The 15565-nt window shown below is 39.9% G+C and overlaps 1 protein-coding gene across 2 annotated transcripts in view; it reads right to left on the bottom strand.

Annotated features, from left to right (window-relative positions):
• USP14 (ubiquitin specific peptidase 14) overlaps positions 1-15565 on the bottom strand; it is a 43770-nt gene that overhangs the window by 10296 nt on the left and 17909 nt on the right. For both annotated transcript variants that reach the window (XM_079785047.1, XM_079785048.1), the window contains exons 6-10: positions 10551-10609; positions 7212-7342; positions 5754-5834; positions 3607-3692; positions 2848-2962 (exon numbers count right to left, since the gene is read on the bottom strand). In XM_079785047.1, coding sequence (XP_079641173.1) covers positions 2848-2962; positions 3607-3692; positions 5754-5834; positions 7212-7342; positions 10551-10609 — 472 coding nt within the window. The remainder of the gene's footprint in view (positions 1-2847; positions 2963-3606; positions 3693-5753; positions 5835-7211; positions 7343-10550; positions 10610-15565) is intronic.

The following is a 15565-nucleotide window of genomic DNA, read 5'->3' as shown; positions in this document are numbered from 1 at the left end:
GTGTCTGCTCCGGGGCTGCCTCTGTCTCCTTCTCCACTCCAGGCCTACCTGCACGCCCAACCTCCTCCTGTCTGGTCATGACCAATTACTGAGTCCCGGCCTAATTTGCATATTACCTCTTTATATATATATATATATACACACATATATATATATATATATACACATATACATATACACACACACTGAGTGGCCAGATTATTATGATCTCTGAACGCATAATAATCTGGCCACTCGGCGTATATCCTATATAATAAAAGGATATGAAAATTGTCCCCTCGACCAGGAGTTTGACCAGCAGGCAGGCCGGCCAACCACCCATGTCCCCTCCCCCTGGCCAGGCTGGCCAGACCCCACCCATGCATGAATTCATGCACCGGGCCTCTAATACACACACACACACACACACACACACACAGAGTGGCCAGATTATTATGCGTTCAGAGATAATAATAATCTGGCCACTCAGTATAAAGACATAGAAAATGTCACCCCCAATAAGTTCATTTTAAAAAGTAAAATGAGCCCTAGCTGGTTTCGCTCAGTAAATAGAGCATTGGCCTGTGGACTGAAGGGTCCCGGGTTCGATTCTAATCAAGGCACATGCCCGGGGTTGCGGGCTCCAACCCCATTGGAGGGCTGTGGAGGGGGCAGCAGATCAATGATTCTCTCTCATCATTGATGTTTCTGTCTCTCTCTCCCTCTCCCTTCCTCTCTGAAATCAATAAAAACAAATACTTTTTAAAAATATAGTAAAATGAAATCGGGGAAAAATATAACACTACTAATGTGCTCTACTTTGAGGATATAAATATATAAGAAATCACAGAATTAAAACAATTTACTGTTACTGTTTACTTTAAGCATGTTATACTTGTTTAAAAAAATTTTTTTTAAGTTTGGTTTTTAAAAATTACTAATCACGCCCAGCTGGTGTGGCTTGCTGATTGAATGCTGACCTACCTATGAACCAGAACAGGCGTCCTGAAACTACAGCCCACGGGCCACATGCGGATGTTTTTGCCGTTTTGTTTTTTTACTTCAAAATAAGATATGTGCAGTGTACATAGGAATTTGTTCATAGTTTTTTTTTTAACTATAGTCCGGCCCTCCAATGGTCTGAGGGACAGTGAACTGGCCCCCTGTTTAAAAAGTTTGAGGACCCCTGAACCAGAAGGTCATTGTTCAATTCCCAGTCAGGGCACATACCTGGGTTTTGGACTCAATAAACCAATAGGGGGCATGCAAAAGGCAGCCAATCAATGATTCTCTCATCATTGATGTTTTATCCCTCTCTCCCTCTCCATTCCTCTCTCTAAAATCAATTAAAAAAACCTGCGAAAAACATTACAAAAATTATCACTGCAGAGTAGCTTCTGAACATTTAATCAAGTTTATTCAGAAACAAAAAGGTAATGAAATGTGAGGCCAAATTACTTAAATGATAAAAATAATCTAACACATTAAAACAATCCAATAATCAGAACAAATGACCTAAAAATTACAATAACGTAAAATTTCATGCATACATGTTTTTCAAGAAAGCATAGCTATTGCCGTGTTAGTCATCAGATAATAAGCTATACCTATTATAACCAATACACTATCATCTAGAAGCTTCAAGTATATTTCGTTTTTATAAAATTTCATAAAATTATGAAGAAAAGATCATCCTGGAGAATCCCTGACATTCTATTCCACATTCTCCAATTAATACTTATACTTCATGTTTTGAAGCCCTGAAACTTGCACATTCTAAGTTGTTATAGGACTCTTGGTGGTTAGCTAGTATTTGCAATGCTTTCAAAACTAACTTCTCGTAAAAGCCATTATGCCTCACAACTCTCCTCCCAGTACCAGAGAGCAAAGAATATCACTATTTATCTATCTACTTATGTCTAAATTTACTCAGCCTCCCCCTAATCCATTTTACCCCAAACTATAAATGGGAGTTCCCTGACAACAAATTATCTTAACAAGATACCTACCCCAATTCACTACCTATCCTTTAAAAAGATGTGCATATTTCCCAAATCACATCAAATTAACAAGTTGGCAGGTAAACCATTATATTTTATCAATCTGCTCACTGTAGTGCATTCCTTAGTATGGCACTGGGCAAAGAATACTAAGTTCTTGTTTGGATCTGTCACAAACCAAATTAAGTCACTTAAATCCTAGGACCTCACCTGTAATACTAGTGCAATGGCAGAATGACTCTATGTCCTGATCTGCACAGTACAATCCCAGTTTATACCTCATAATTATTAAATACCCTCATTACTATACCCTCAGAGGCCCCTGCAAGCCTCTGGTTCCATTTTTGCCAACCAATCAATACATAACCTTGTTTTATATTTCTGTATAATGATATCGTACTTAACATACACTGTTAATCATTAACATGGAATTCAGTCACTACTACACTAAAACTCATTCCTGAATGAAACTTATCTAAGAAACTTAATTTTCTCCTTAAGGTATGTCACAGCCCTCTTGCACTTAAAACATGAGACAGCACTTCAGCCCTATGTTTGAAGGCCATTTTAAATAGCAAAATCAGTAAGCACAAAAATGCAAAACATGTGGCACTAAAAAATGATTGCGAAGACACTTGTTTATAGTATGAGAGCTGAAATGAGAAGTCAGAGCATCAACTTTCTGGACCTCAGGTGGTACAGTGTGTGTTTCAGGCAACTCAAAATTTTTGCCACACTAAGCATGTCTTCAAATGATCGTGAAAACATCACAAGTATTGATGTTGGGTCAAAAATAAATTTTAGTGAGTAGGTGCATTTGCAAATGCAGAATCCATAAATAATGATGATCAACTCCAATTGTTCTTACCAATTTAAGTCCTGTAAAAAGATACTTGACTTCTTGATTGATAAAACAGCTAAGCTGAAGCTGATTTTCTTTTCCTTTAGTGACTTCTTCTTCTTCAGATTCTGTGCATCTCATGCTGTGCAAAGTAAGATAAGGAAAATGGCTAATGCTATTAAAATTAATAGTATCATTCATTATCATTTAAAACATTTTGGTCTTCCAATAGAGATTTATTTCAACACATTTTAAAATGCTCATTCGCTTACCAACAATATTGAGTAATGAATGTAAGAAAAGGATAAACATTAAAGAAACATAAGTTGCTATTTACATGGTCTTAAGATGGTCTTAACCAAAAGATACATAAAGAGAAATACTTTCTAAGTTTCTACCCTAGAAACATCAGCTAAAAAATAATACTTCCCTAAATTCATGTTTTATGAATTGGTTCAATCTCATGTATATAACTGGTACACTCTATTTCATACAAGTAAAAATTCTGAGGCAAATTAATAAAGTTGACTATGTTAAAGATGTTCGTAAGAAAAAATAATGAATATCCTTAAAGTATATACACTTATCTAACCTTTAAGATCACTCCAATGGGTATACTTCTCCAAATTTCATATTTCCATGACATGTTTTAGACATAAAAACCTCTAAAGAATTTTCCTTCCATCCCACCCACCACTCCAATCAGCCAAGGTATTTATAGCAATTCACTTCATACAATTCTAGTAAGTTCTGAGTAGTTTATACATATCTGGCTCATAAGGATACGTAGTTTCAAACTCAACTCCAAAATATTGGTCAATTAAACTTTTCTTTTTAGATGGTGTCACTGCTGATGCAGATGAAGAATCTGTCTGCAAAAATTAAGAACATGTGTTTATTAATATATATTACCTTCCACACAATCCAGTTTAGAAATACAAATGTAAGTTGGGTTTTGTTTTTATTTTTTGTTGTTTTTTTAAAATATATTTTATTGATTTTTTTGCCCTAACCGGTTTGGCTCAGTGGATAGAGCATCGGCCTGCGGACTCAAGGGTCCCAGGTTCGATTCCGGTCAAGGGCATGTACCTTGGTTGCGGGTACATCCCCAGTAGGGGGTGTGCAAGAGGCAGCTGATCGATGTTTCTCTCTCATTGATGTTTCTAACTCTCTATCCCTCTCCCTTCCTCTCTGTAAAAAATCAATAACATATATTTTAAAATCCTCTAATAAAATGATAATATGCAAATTAACCATCACTCCGCTACATAAGCCATGCCCACCAGCCAAGCCACGCCCACCAGCCAATCAGGGAGAGTATGCAAATTAACCCCAATCCAAGATGGCTACAGCCACAGAGAGCAAGGTTTCCCAGGTAACAGAGGAAGCCAAGCTTTCCATAGCCGTTGCAGGCCTAAGCCTCCACTCAAGCTACAAAGTTTCAATTATAGAAGATAAACAAATTCAAACAAATGGCGGCAGAATGGAGCTTGAGAGAGCAGGCCAAGGTTGCCAGCGGCAACAGGGGAAGCAAAGCTTCTCGCACACCCTGGCCGGGCTCACCCACTTAAGGCTACAAAGTTTCAATTGTAGAAGGAAAATAAATTCCAAATACCAGGGCCTCCCCTTGGGTTGCCAGGGGGCGTGGCCGGCCTGCAAACCACCACAGGCCCCTCGCTCAGGCCGCCCCACACCCCAAGGGAACCCCCACCCTGATCCGGGATGCCCTTCAGGGCAAACCAGCTGGCCCCCACCCCTGTACCAGGCCTCTATCCTATCTAATAAAAGAGTAATATACAGATTGATCATCACTGCAACACACAATATAGCTGCCCCCATGTGGTCAAAGATCCTGCCCCCATGTGGACACAAGATGGCCACCACAAGATGGCCAGCAGGAGAGGGCAGTTGGGAGGCACCCGGCCTGCAAGGGAGGGCAGTTGTGAGGGACCAGGCCTGCAACGGAGGGCAGTTGGAGGTGATCAACCCTGCAGGAGAGGGCAGTTAGGGGTGACCAGGCTGGCAGAGGAGGGAAGTTGGGGGCAAACAGGCTGGCAGGGGAGCAGTTAAGCATCAACCAGGCTGGCAGCAGAGTGGTTAGGGGGTGATCAGGCTGGCAGGCAGAAGCGGTTAGGGGCAATCAGGAAGGCAGGCAGGCAAGCAGTTGGGAGCCAGCAGTCCTGGATTGTGAGAGGGATGTCCGACTGCCCGTTTAGGGATCCGACTGCCCACCGGGATCGGGCCTAAACGGGCAGTCGGAAATCCCTCCAGGAGTCCCAGATTTTAGAGGGTACAGGCTGGGCTGAGGGACAACCCCCGCCGTGCACGAATATCGTGCACCGGGCTTCTAGTATATATTTTTTTTAATTGATTTTTTACAGAGAGGGATAAAGAGTTAGAAACATGAATGAGAAACATCGATCAGCTGCTTCCTGCACACCCCCAACTGGGGATGTGCCCTTGACCGGACTAGAACCTGGGACCTTTCAGTCCGCAGGCCAACGCTCTATCCACTGAACCAAACCAGTTAGGGCCAAATGTAAGTTGCAATCCCTTTCTACACAATCCTTCTACTGTCAAAAAATATTGCCAAAAAACTACAGATGCACAATATCAATTAATTAAGTTTAATACAATACACTGAATTCAAGTGTCAAATGTAAGCTTCCAAATTCCAACTACAGATTGACCATCTAAAGTATTCAAGTACATGTCTATCCATTAAGATGAATTTATTTCAAGCCTTTAGGGTAGGGATGAATCAAGGTACAATGAAGATCTGTAATCACAAATATATTTCAACTAGAGGCCCTACGTGCACAAAATCGTGTGCGAGTAGCTCTCTGCCCCTAGTAGCTCTCTGCAGTGAGTAGCTCACGCCTCGCCCCGCCGTTACAGTGTCACAACCACAGGCTTTTTATGATATAGATTACCTCTTTTACAGAATCATCCTCTATGGCTTCCAATTTCTGTTGCAATACTCGCATCATTTGTATCCAACATTCATTAGCATCCTGTAATTTTTAAAATGACATAGTAAGTAATCTTGGCTGTGACAGTGTTTGGTCTATAGAATCCTTCCAAAATAATTCGTGTTCTTAGAGAAGAAGAAAGCTACTTTTTTTAAAAAAAATGTTAAGCCAAATATCTAATATTTTATGATCTTCAAAACAACAAAAATTCCAAAATAGTTTTTTCAGTCATTCAAAACATGTTTACTGAATTCCTAATTATGCTAAACATTGGTCTAGACACTAGGAATACATAGCAGTAAATAAAATAAAGTTCAATTGGGAAACACAGATAAAAAATACATAACATTAATTTAAGTTCAAAGAAGGGTTATAAAGGGGGAGAGCAAGTAATACAGGAGCAAAAATTGACTGATGCAAGGAAAGTGTGCTATTACAATAGGACAGTCAAAGAAAGTCTCTCTGATGCCTTGACATTTGAGTCATGAGACCTGAAGGTAAGGAGGAAAGTCATGCACTGAGAGACAAAGGAACAAGAGCTAAGGCCCTGCAGAACAAGGATACATGGAGGGTTTAAAAAGTAGCAAGGGCCGAAACTGGTTTGGCTCAGTGGATAGAGCGTCAGCCTTTAGACTAAAGGGTCCCAGGTTTGATTCCGGTCAAGGGCACGTACGTTGGTTGCGGGCACATCCCCAGTGGGGGGCGTGCAGGAGGCAGCTGATCGATGTTTCTAACTATCTCTCTCCCTTCCTCTCTGTAAAAAATCAATAAAATATATATTTTAAAAAATAAATTAAAAATAAAGAAAAAATAAAAAGTAGCAAGGAAGCCCTGTCGGTGTGGCTCAGTGGTTGAGCATCAACCCATGAACCAGGAAGTCGCAGTTGGACTCCTGGTCAGGGCATATCATGGGTTGCAGGCTCAATCCCCAGTAGGGGGCGTGCATGAGGCAGCCAATCAATGATTCTCTCTCATCATTGATATTTCTCTCTCTCTCTCTCTGAAATCAATTAAAACATACTTTTTTAAAAAATAGCAAGGAAGTCAGTATCTGGAGAGAAGCAAGGAAGACAGTGGCATCTGATGAGTTCAGAAAGGTAGCCAGAGGCTAGGTTATTTAGGATTATTTAGGATTTAGCTTATTTAGGGATAGAAAATCACTAGGAAGTACTGAACATGGGGCCAACATAATCTTATTTACATTTTAAAAGGCCTCTAGGGACTATATGGAGAAACATTGCAAAGAAACAAAAACAGAGCAAGAGGATCAGTTAACAGAATATTGCATCATGCCAGGCAAGACATAATAGAACTAGATGATGTATATTTGTATTTCCAAATATATTCCAATAAGTATAAGTGTAGGAAACCTAAGATTTACATTTATAAAATGAAAACCAAGAACCTTGACCTGATTACCTGTTGAAGATACTGTCCTTGTTCACCCTTCTCTGCAAACTGTGGAAAAGCCATGTGCAAAAACTGCAGTAGAATAATAGGTGGAATACTAGAAGAAGTTTTATCCATGGAATCAAACAAATCTCTAAGAGCTTAAAAACAAAGCAACAGTACCTTAGTAAGAGTGGCATATTTAACACATGCTACTGTAAATTAAATTTTAATTGCTATAGACAAAAAACTGCTTAATAACTTTTTATATACATCTATTCATTTTGCAATTATTTGATTCCTAATAAGAAAAAGATTGGTTTTCAAATCTTAATGAACTCACCAGAATTTAGCTATAAACAACTTCTGAGCCCTGCCCCTCTCTCCTTTCCAGCCGCTGTTTTCCCAAACAAAGCAGGGTATATATTAATTCCATACAAATACATATAACTTCTGTCTAGAGATCAAACAGGTATAATGTTACTGTTCTGCCACTATGCCGTTATCAAGCCATCAGGTTTTCACTCCTACCTCACTTCCCTTTACTTGGTCCCCATCTACTGAACTCCTGAATATTTAAATCTGGCTCTTTAAACAACATATTTCCTGATTGTACTGAACAACTTAAGAAAAAACGAAAACTAATTTGCCTTCTTCAAAATCTTTCCTGTTTATCCCCTCTCAGCATCATGAATCCCATAGTCATGGATTCAGCCCTGGCTTCTGGAGGTCAGAATACTTTTCCTTTGCTGATTTCCTATCTATTACTTTGTCCTTATTTCCTGTACAGCAAAACTCTAATCTAGCTTATCTTGACTTGTTAACTAAAATGTGAATGTTATCTATTATTGTTAGAGATAACTGAAACCCAGTAAATACTACATCTCAGCACATAACAAGAGCTCAATTAAATATTCCTGAATAAATCAGTTAAACATAATGCTTAAAAAATACATTTGGTTCCAGCCATTGTGGCTCTGTGTTTGAGCATGGACCTATCAACCAAGAGGTCACAGTTCCATTCTTAAGTCATGGCACATGCCCTGGTTGCAGGCTCAATCTCTGATAAGGGGCATGCAGGAGGCAGCCGATCGATGATTCTCTCTCATCATTGATGTTTATATCTCTCTCTTCCTCTCCAAAATCAATAAATATATATATTTTTTGGAGGGAGGGCTGAAATTTAAGCATCACTACTAAGCTATTTTTAAAATAAAAAGTCTAAACTGTAATAACACTTTAAAACGCACACTGCTAAAAGAAGATGGCTTAAGATTTAATATGTACTATGAATAAATTATTTAATATATATCATCTCAATATATTTCATTTGAAAAAAGGTCAAAAATACACTATACATTAGAAGCGACTAATGAACCCTCATCAGTTTGGCTCAGTGGTTAGAGCGTTGGCCGACAGAATGAAGGGTCTCAGGTTCTATTCTGGTGAAGGGCACATACTTCAGTTGCAGGCTCGATCTCTGGTACCCACCAGGGTGCATGCAGGAGGCAACCAACCGATGTGTCTCTTCCACATTTATGTTTCTCTCTCTCTGTCTCTCCCCCTCCATTCCACTCTCTCTAAAAATCAATGAAAAAAATATCCTCAGGAGGTTTAACCAAAAAAATAAATAGAAGCGACTAACGAGATGTAACAACTAAATGTAATGTGTAATCTAAACTGGCTCCTGAAGCAAAAAAAGAAAAACAATTTTACAATGGGCAATACTGGGTCAACTGGCAAAAGTTAAATAAAGTCTGTATTTTAGAGTACTATATCAGTATTGATTTTGGTGATGGTTGCACAACTCTGTAAATATACTAAAAAGCAATGCATTGTCCACTTTGCATGGGTGAATTGTATAACATATGAATATTTCAATCAAGTGGTTACCAAAAAAAAGTGCTTATAAAACCCTTATTAACCTAGCCCAATGATTTAAGAGGGTATTCATTTTGCCCTGCCCGATGTGACTCTGTTGGATGAGTATTGCACCAAAAGGTCACCAAAAGGTCACCATTCACCAAAAGGTCACCGTCACCAGTTAAATTCCTGGTCAGGGCACATATCTGAATCATGGGTTTGTTTCCGTTAGGGGGTGTGTAGGAGGCAGCCTATTGATGTTTCTCTATCACATTGTTATTTCTCTCTCTCGCTCTCCCTTCCTCTCTCTAAAATCAATTAAAACAGAAACAAAAACAAGAGGGTACTCATTTTGTCAAGTTGTCCCAAAATGAGACGGGAATACATGGCCTCATGTAATAAAGAAATAAGGTATTTCTATCATTCAGGAATTTCCATGTCTCCTCATTCCTCATACACCACTTCCTTACACTAATACCCACCAGGATTCTTTTTTATAATGATCACATCAACTATAATAAAACCTATCCCTGGATATCCCTAAAGATATATTATACTAATAAACCTAAAGCCAAAATTATAATTTAATCCAAATACTGGTTTCCAAAAAATTCTATCACTGGTTTATAATGCTATATAATAAAAGGCTAGTATATAAATATACCCAACGGCAGAACCACCGAACAACCAGACACTATGACGTGCGCTGAGCACCAGGGTGTGTGCGGAACATGGCAGGCATTAGCTGTGGTGGGATGGTGGAGCAGGTGAGCAGGGGCACCAGACCAAGGTGGGGCGCCCGTCACTGTCATCAGGGCAAGCCTCTGGTGCTTACTGAAAATTCTTTGTTCCCGCACCTGCTGCCGGCACCAGCCCCACTCACACCCGCTGCTGGCACCAGAGCCGCTGCTCGCACCCACTGCTAGTGCTGGCCCTGCTCACACCCACAGCCAGTGCAGGAGCTGCCACTCACACCCGCTGCTCGGCACTGGTCCCAATCACTCGGTGCCATCAGCAGATGAGAGCAGCAGCTGCTGGCCCTGATCATCCCTGAGGGCTTCTGCACCTCCACTTGCTCCTGAGGGGCGATTGGGGCAGCAGCTGCCACTTGCACCCGCTGCTGGCGCCAGCCCCAATCGCTTTGCGTCATCAGCAGGTGCGATTGGTGAAGGTAGGAGTGGGCTGCCGGCAGACAGGGGACCGGGGGCCGCGGCGGGAGGAGCCGGGCAGGGGTACAGAGGATGGGCCAAGACCTGCTCCCCGTGCCTACCACAGCCTCACGGCTCACAATTCCTTTCAGGTTGCACGAATTCGTGCACTAGGCCCCTAGTTTGGATAATAAAATAAGTCCCCAGATGTTTACAGTAAGTAGACCAATTTTAATGAGGTAATGTTTTAGAAAACACATTTTGTAAATTGAAAGGCACTAAACAAACTGTGAGTAAAGATAACATTTATTGGATATTATACTCTCTCTTGAAAAGTATGTATTTTTAAGATACTGACCTGCAGTAATATATTGTGCTGAAGCCATTTCCCCTGAAGCTCTCAAGGCACCAGCATACCTAGGGACATTAAGGCAGAATTAAATAATTAGAATTCAATTCATTCTCAAACTCAAATGGGAAGAAACCAGTTAAAAGGACTTATTATGACACTCAACTGCAAGTTTCTCAGATTTGCTCCCACCTTTCTATTTTCATCTCTCTGGTTTTGTTCCTTTAAGCCTTATATGGACAAAAAAGGTGTACCAAGAAAAGGAATTTAAATGAATAAAGCCACACTTTAAATTCTTTCTTGCCCTAGCCGGTTTGGCTCAGTGGATAGAGCGTCGGCCTGCGGACTGAAGGGTCCCAGGTTCAATTCCGGCCAAGGGCTCATGCCTGGGTTGCGAGCTCGATCCCCAGTAGGGGGCGAGCAGGAGGCAGCTGATCAATGATTCTCATCATTGATGTTTCTATCTATCTCTCTATCCCTCTCCCTTCCTCCCTAAAATCAATAAAAATATTTTAAATTCTTTCCCCTTGTCTAACTCATCTATACCAAACATTTTCTGAAAATACTGAAAAACAAAAAGTATAAATTAACTGTCTATTACAAAGAAAGTAAAATAAAACTTCAAAATAATGAAAAAAGACATTAGATCAAAAACATTAAATCAAAATCAATTTACCTATATTCAAAACTAAGTCACTTAAATTTCAAGTCAGTTTGCTCACCTATAAAATGAGCACTTTCTATAAAGTAATTTCTAAATCAACTTTCAGCTCTACAATTCTGTTCCCTTATAGTACTACAAAAAACTAGCTTTCCAGAAGAAATATTCAAACCACAGTATTTACTAATACAATATCTTTTATGACAAAAGATCAGAAATTATCATTCAGGTAATATTCAAACATTAGGAGTAGGAGAGAGATTGCATATTCACTATGATCAAAACTATGCTTACATACTATATATCTACTAAAATGAAAATGAGTGATATCACCCAAGACTGGCAAGAATGTGGAGCAACCAGAACTACTGACACAATCAATAATATGGATGATTCTCAGACACTATGCTCGAGTGAACTAAGTCAAAACAAAACAAAAGCAAAAAAAAAAAAAAGTACATTCTGTGCATTTAGGAATGCACAATGGTGGAAGGGGATGAGGACAGAATGGAAAAGGCATAAGAAAACTTGATAGGATGGTGAAAATGTTTTATAATTTCATTGTAAAATAGGTTACAGAGAATTTGCATGTCAAAATTGATCACAATGAACATTAAAAATGCATCCCTTTTACTAGATGTTTATTTTTTTAAATTGAAATATAATCTACAACAAAAACTCTGGTTATGTAAATAGAAAGGTCACAAAAAATATTATTAAACTAGAATCCATGTGCCAGTAGCTCGCTTCCGCCCTCCAGTAGTTCTTCGCCTGCTGCCCCGCCCTCCTGTAGCTCCCCCACATAGCTTGCTGCCGTTCCCCCTCCTATAGCTCTCTGTAGCCCACTTGTAGCCAGTAGCTCTCTCCGCCCCCCACCCTCATAGCTTGCTGCCCTGCCCCCTCCTGTAGCTGCTCCACCCTCCTGCTGATCCGTGATCCAGTTGTTACACGGGATTATAGTCAAATGAATAGTTTCGTTTTTTCTTTTTTTCATTTATTTAGATCTGTTGGAAACTGAGAATACAAATATTACACATAATTTAATTCCATCCCCTCAAAACTCTCACTTTTACAGGAAAACATAGTTCCTACTTAAGATAAAACTATCCAATAAGCCAATTAACAATGAACTTTACAAAGAAAAACGGTTAGAAAATAGAGAGGAACTGACAGAAATACTAAGGTTTAAAAGATAGAAATACTGAGTTTTACGGACAAAAGAACCAAGAGTCTTTGTCAAGTCAATAAATAAAAATTAAATTATGCCGAAACCAGTTTGGCTCAGTGGATAGAGCGTCGGTCTGCGGACTGAAGGGTCCCAGGTTCGATTCCGGTCAAGGGCATGTACATTGGTTGCGGGCACATCCCTGGTAGGGGGTGTGCAGGAGGCAGCTGGTCGATGTTTCTCTCTCATCGATGTTTCTAGCTCTCTATCCCTCTCCCTTCCTCTCTGTAAAAAATCAATAAAATATATATTTTTTAAAAAATTAAATTATAATATAAAAATTTAAAAGTAATTAAGTTAGCTTAATGTCTTTTTGTTATCACCTGCAAAAAGAGGTTGTCTTAACTTTTCTATCTGTGAAATATACAGAACAAGCAATCATACATCAGATCAACCTAAACATTTATGAACAGAAGAATGAATAACTATTTGGTAACATATACATAAAGGATATTATTATATAGCATGAACATAAATGAACTACAACTATAAATACACACCATGGATAAATCAAACATAATGAGCTAGACTCAAATAAACACAATATACTAGTATATGTTTTTGTTTATAAATAGTTCAAAATAGTCAAATAAGTCAGGTTAGTATTAACAACTTTAGAAAGAAGGCTGGAGTAGTGATTAGGAAGGGATAGGTCAGGGGATTTTGGGAGTGCTAACAGGGTTCTGTTTATCTGTATTGTTACATGGATGTGTTCATTCTGGGATAATTCATTTGTATACTTTTCTGGATATTATCCTACATAATAAAATGGTAATATGTAAATTACCATCACTCCGCTACGCCCACGATTGGGCCAGCAGGAGGCACAGGGGGCGGGACTCAGGGTGGCCGGGGTAGCTGATTGGGCCAACAGGACGCTGAGCTCACGGCGCCACTGGCGCCGCAAGCTCAGCGTCTGTGCCATGGCTGCGCCGGAGGCTTTCGAAAGGCCTGGTGCACCAGCGGATAGACAGCCAGCTCCCCCGCGATCAAAAGCCAAAGCGGGGGAGCTGGCTGTCTGTCTGCTCCGGCACAAGGCCTTTCGAAAGCCTCTGCCGCGCCGGAGGCTTTCGGAAGGCCTGGTGCACCAGCGGATAGACAGCCAGCTCCCCCGCGATCAAAAGCCAAAGCGGGGGAGCTGGCTGTCTGTCTGCTCCGGCACAAGGCCTTTCGAAAGCCTCTGCCGCGCCGGAGGCTTTCGGAAGGCCTGGTGCACCAGCGGATAGACAGCCAGCTCCCCCGCGATCAAAAGCCAAAGCGGGGGAGCTGGCTGTCTGTCTGCTCCGGCACAAGGCCTTCCGAAAGCCTCCGCCGCGCCGAGGTGCATGATTAAATCATGCACTGGGCCTCTAGTAATTCAATAATTAAAAACAAACTTTGGGCCAAAAATAAGAGATTTTTATAGTATTATTTTAAAAAAATAACTGAACAGCATTTTCTAATTATTTATATGTATACAAGAGGCCCGATGCACAAAATTTGTGCAAGAGTAGGCCTTCCTTCCCCCCGCTGCTGGCACCAGCTTCCCTCTGGCACCCAGGACCCAGGCTTCCCTCCAGCCGCTGGCAGGCACCCAGGATCGGGCTTTTCTCGCAGCCCCAGCTTCATTCGGAAGGTCGTCTGGAAGGACATCCGGTCTAATTAACATATTATGCTTTTATTATTATAGATATAAATAAGTGACCCAGGCATTCAACTTAAGAAGTTAGAAAACAGTAAAACAAGCAGAAAAATAATAATAAAGTAAAACAAGCCTAAAAAAGTAGAAGAAATTAATACAAACAAAAGTAGGATGCTAACCAGTGATCACGGACAACAGGGGTGGGGACATGCGTGGGGAGGGGTTTGGAATAGGAATGAGGGGGATGAGGACAAATATGTGATACCTTAATCAATAAAGTAATTTTTTTAAAAAGTAGGATGAATCAGACAATTGAAATAATTGAGTGAATAAATCTAATAGCTGATTCTGTGAAAAACAGAATACATTTGCCTCTGGCAAGATAATCAAGGGAGGAAAAGAAAAAATTTAACAAATAAAATGGAACCTCAGTTCTCAAACTTAATTTGTTCTGGAAGGCTGTTCAAGAAGTGATTTGTTCAAAAACCGAATCATTTTTTTCCCATTAGAGAAATCCATTCCAGACCCCAAAACGAAAAAGCACGAAAATATTCACAGCACAGTTTTCTGAAATGTTAACAATTCAAGGTTTAGTGGTAAAGTGATTCATACTTCCCACTCTCTCCTTTGTCGCCCAAGAGACGGGTTACTGATCATACAGGTATCAGCATGAAAGGGTTGTCGGATAGAGAACAGAAATTTTGTTTGACTACCAAGACTTTTTCATTGAACAACTTGATCGAAAACAGAATTATTCGAGGTGGGAGATGTTCGAGAACTGAGGTTTGACTTAAATAAAAATGGGGGAGGGGGAAACACTCTTATGCTAAAATAGCTTAAAGACATAAGGACAAATTCTTAGGAAAACATAAATTACCAAAACTGACTCTAAAAGACACAAAAAGTATATGAAGAAGAGAAGGTTAAATCCAGCCAATTTTATTAGTAAATTCTATCAAGAAAATACCATTCTTACACATATTTAAAAATGAAAGTAAGATAGAAATCTAGTAACTGTTAATGGAAAAAACTCACTATGGTGTACTAACCAAGAGTTGGTTTGCCAGTCTCCAATATGACAAAAATATGGCCAAGTGATACTATTTTTTATAACTTACAGAATTTTCAAAGGTAATTTTTATTATATGCACTTTATACTTTAGGTTCTAAATTTAGAGCTCCCACATTACAATTGACATCAAGCAACCAGATTTGCTTGGCCCTTACTGCCTCTTCAATCAATCCAGTCTATTTTTCTTGAATGTACTTTCTTTCTACTCACTCCCTTTTCAGCCAATATAATCTATTTCTCTTGAATGTACTTTCTATCTTTCATCATTATACATCCTGCTCTCTACAACCTGTCAAATAAAAACTCTATTTGAGCCCTAACTGGTTTGGCTCAGTGGATAGAGCGTCGGCCTGTGGACTCAAGGGTCCCAGGTTCAATTCTGGTCAAGGGCATGTACCTGGTTGCGGGCACATCCCCAGTAGGGGGTGTGCAGGAGGCAGCTAAT

The sequence above is a fragment of the Cnephaeus nilssonii genome (assembly GCF_951640355.1).
Source record: "Cnephaeus nilssonii genome assembly, chromosome: 11".
Lineage (NCBI taxonomy): Eukaryota > Metazoa > Chordata > Mammalia > Chiroptera > Vespertilionidae > Cnephaeus > Cnephaeus nilssonii.
Note: the sequence above shows the minus strand (reverse complement) of the source record. Positions and strands in the feature narration are given on the sequence as shown.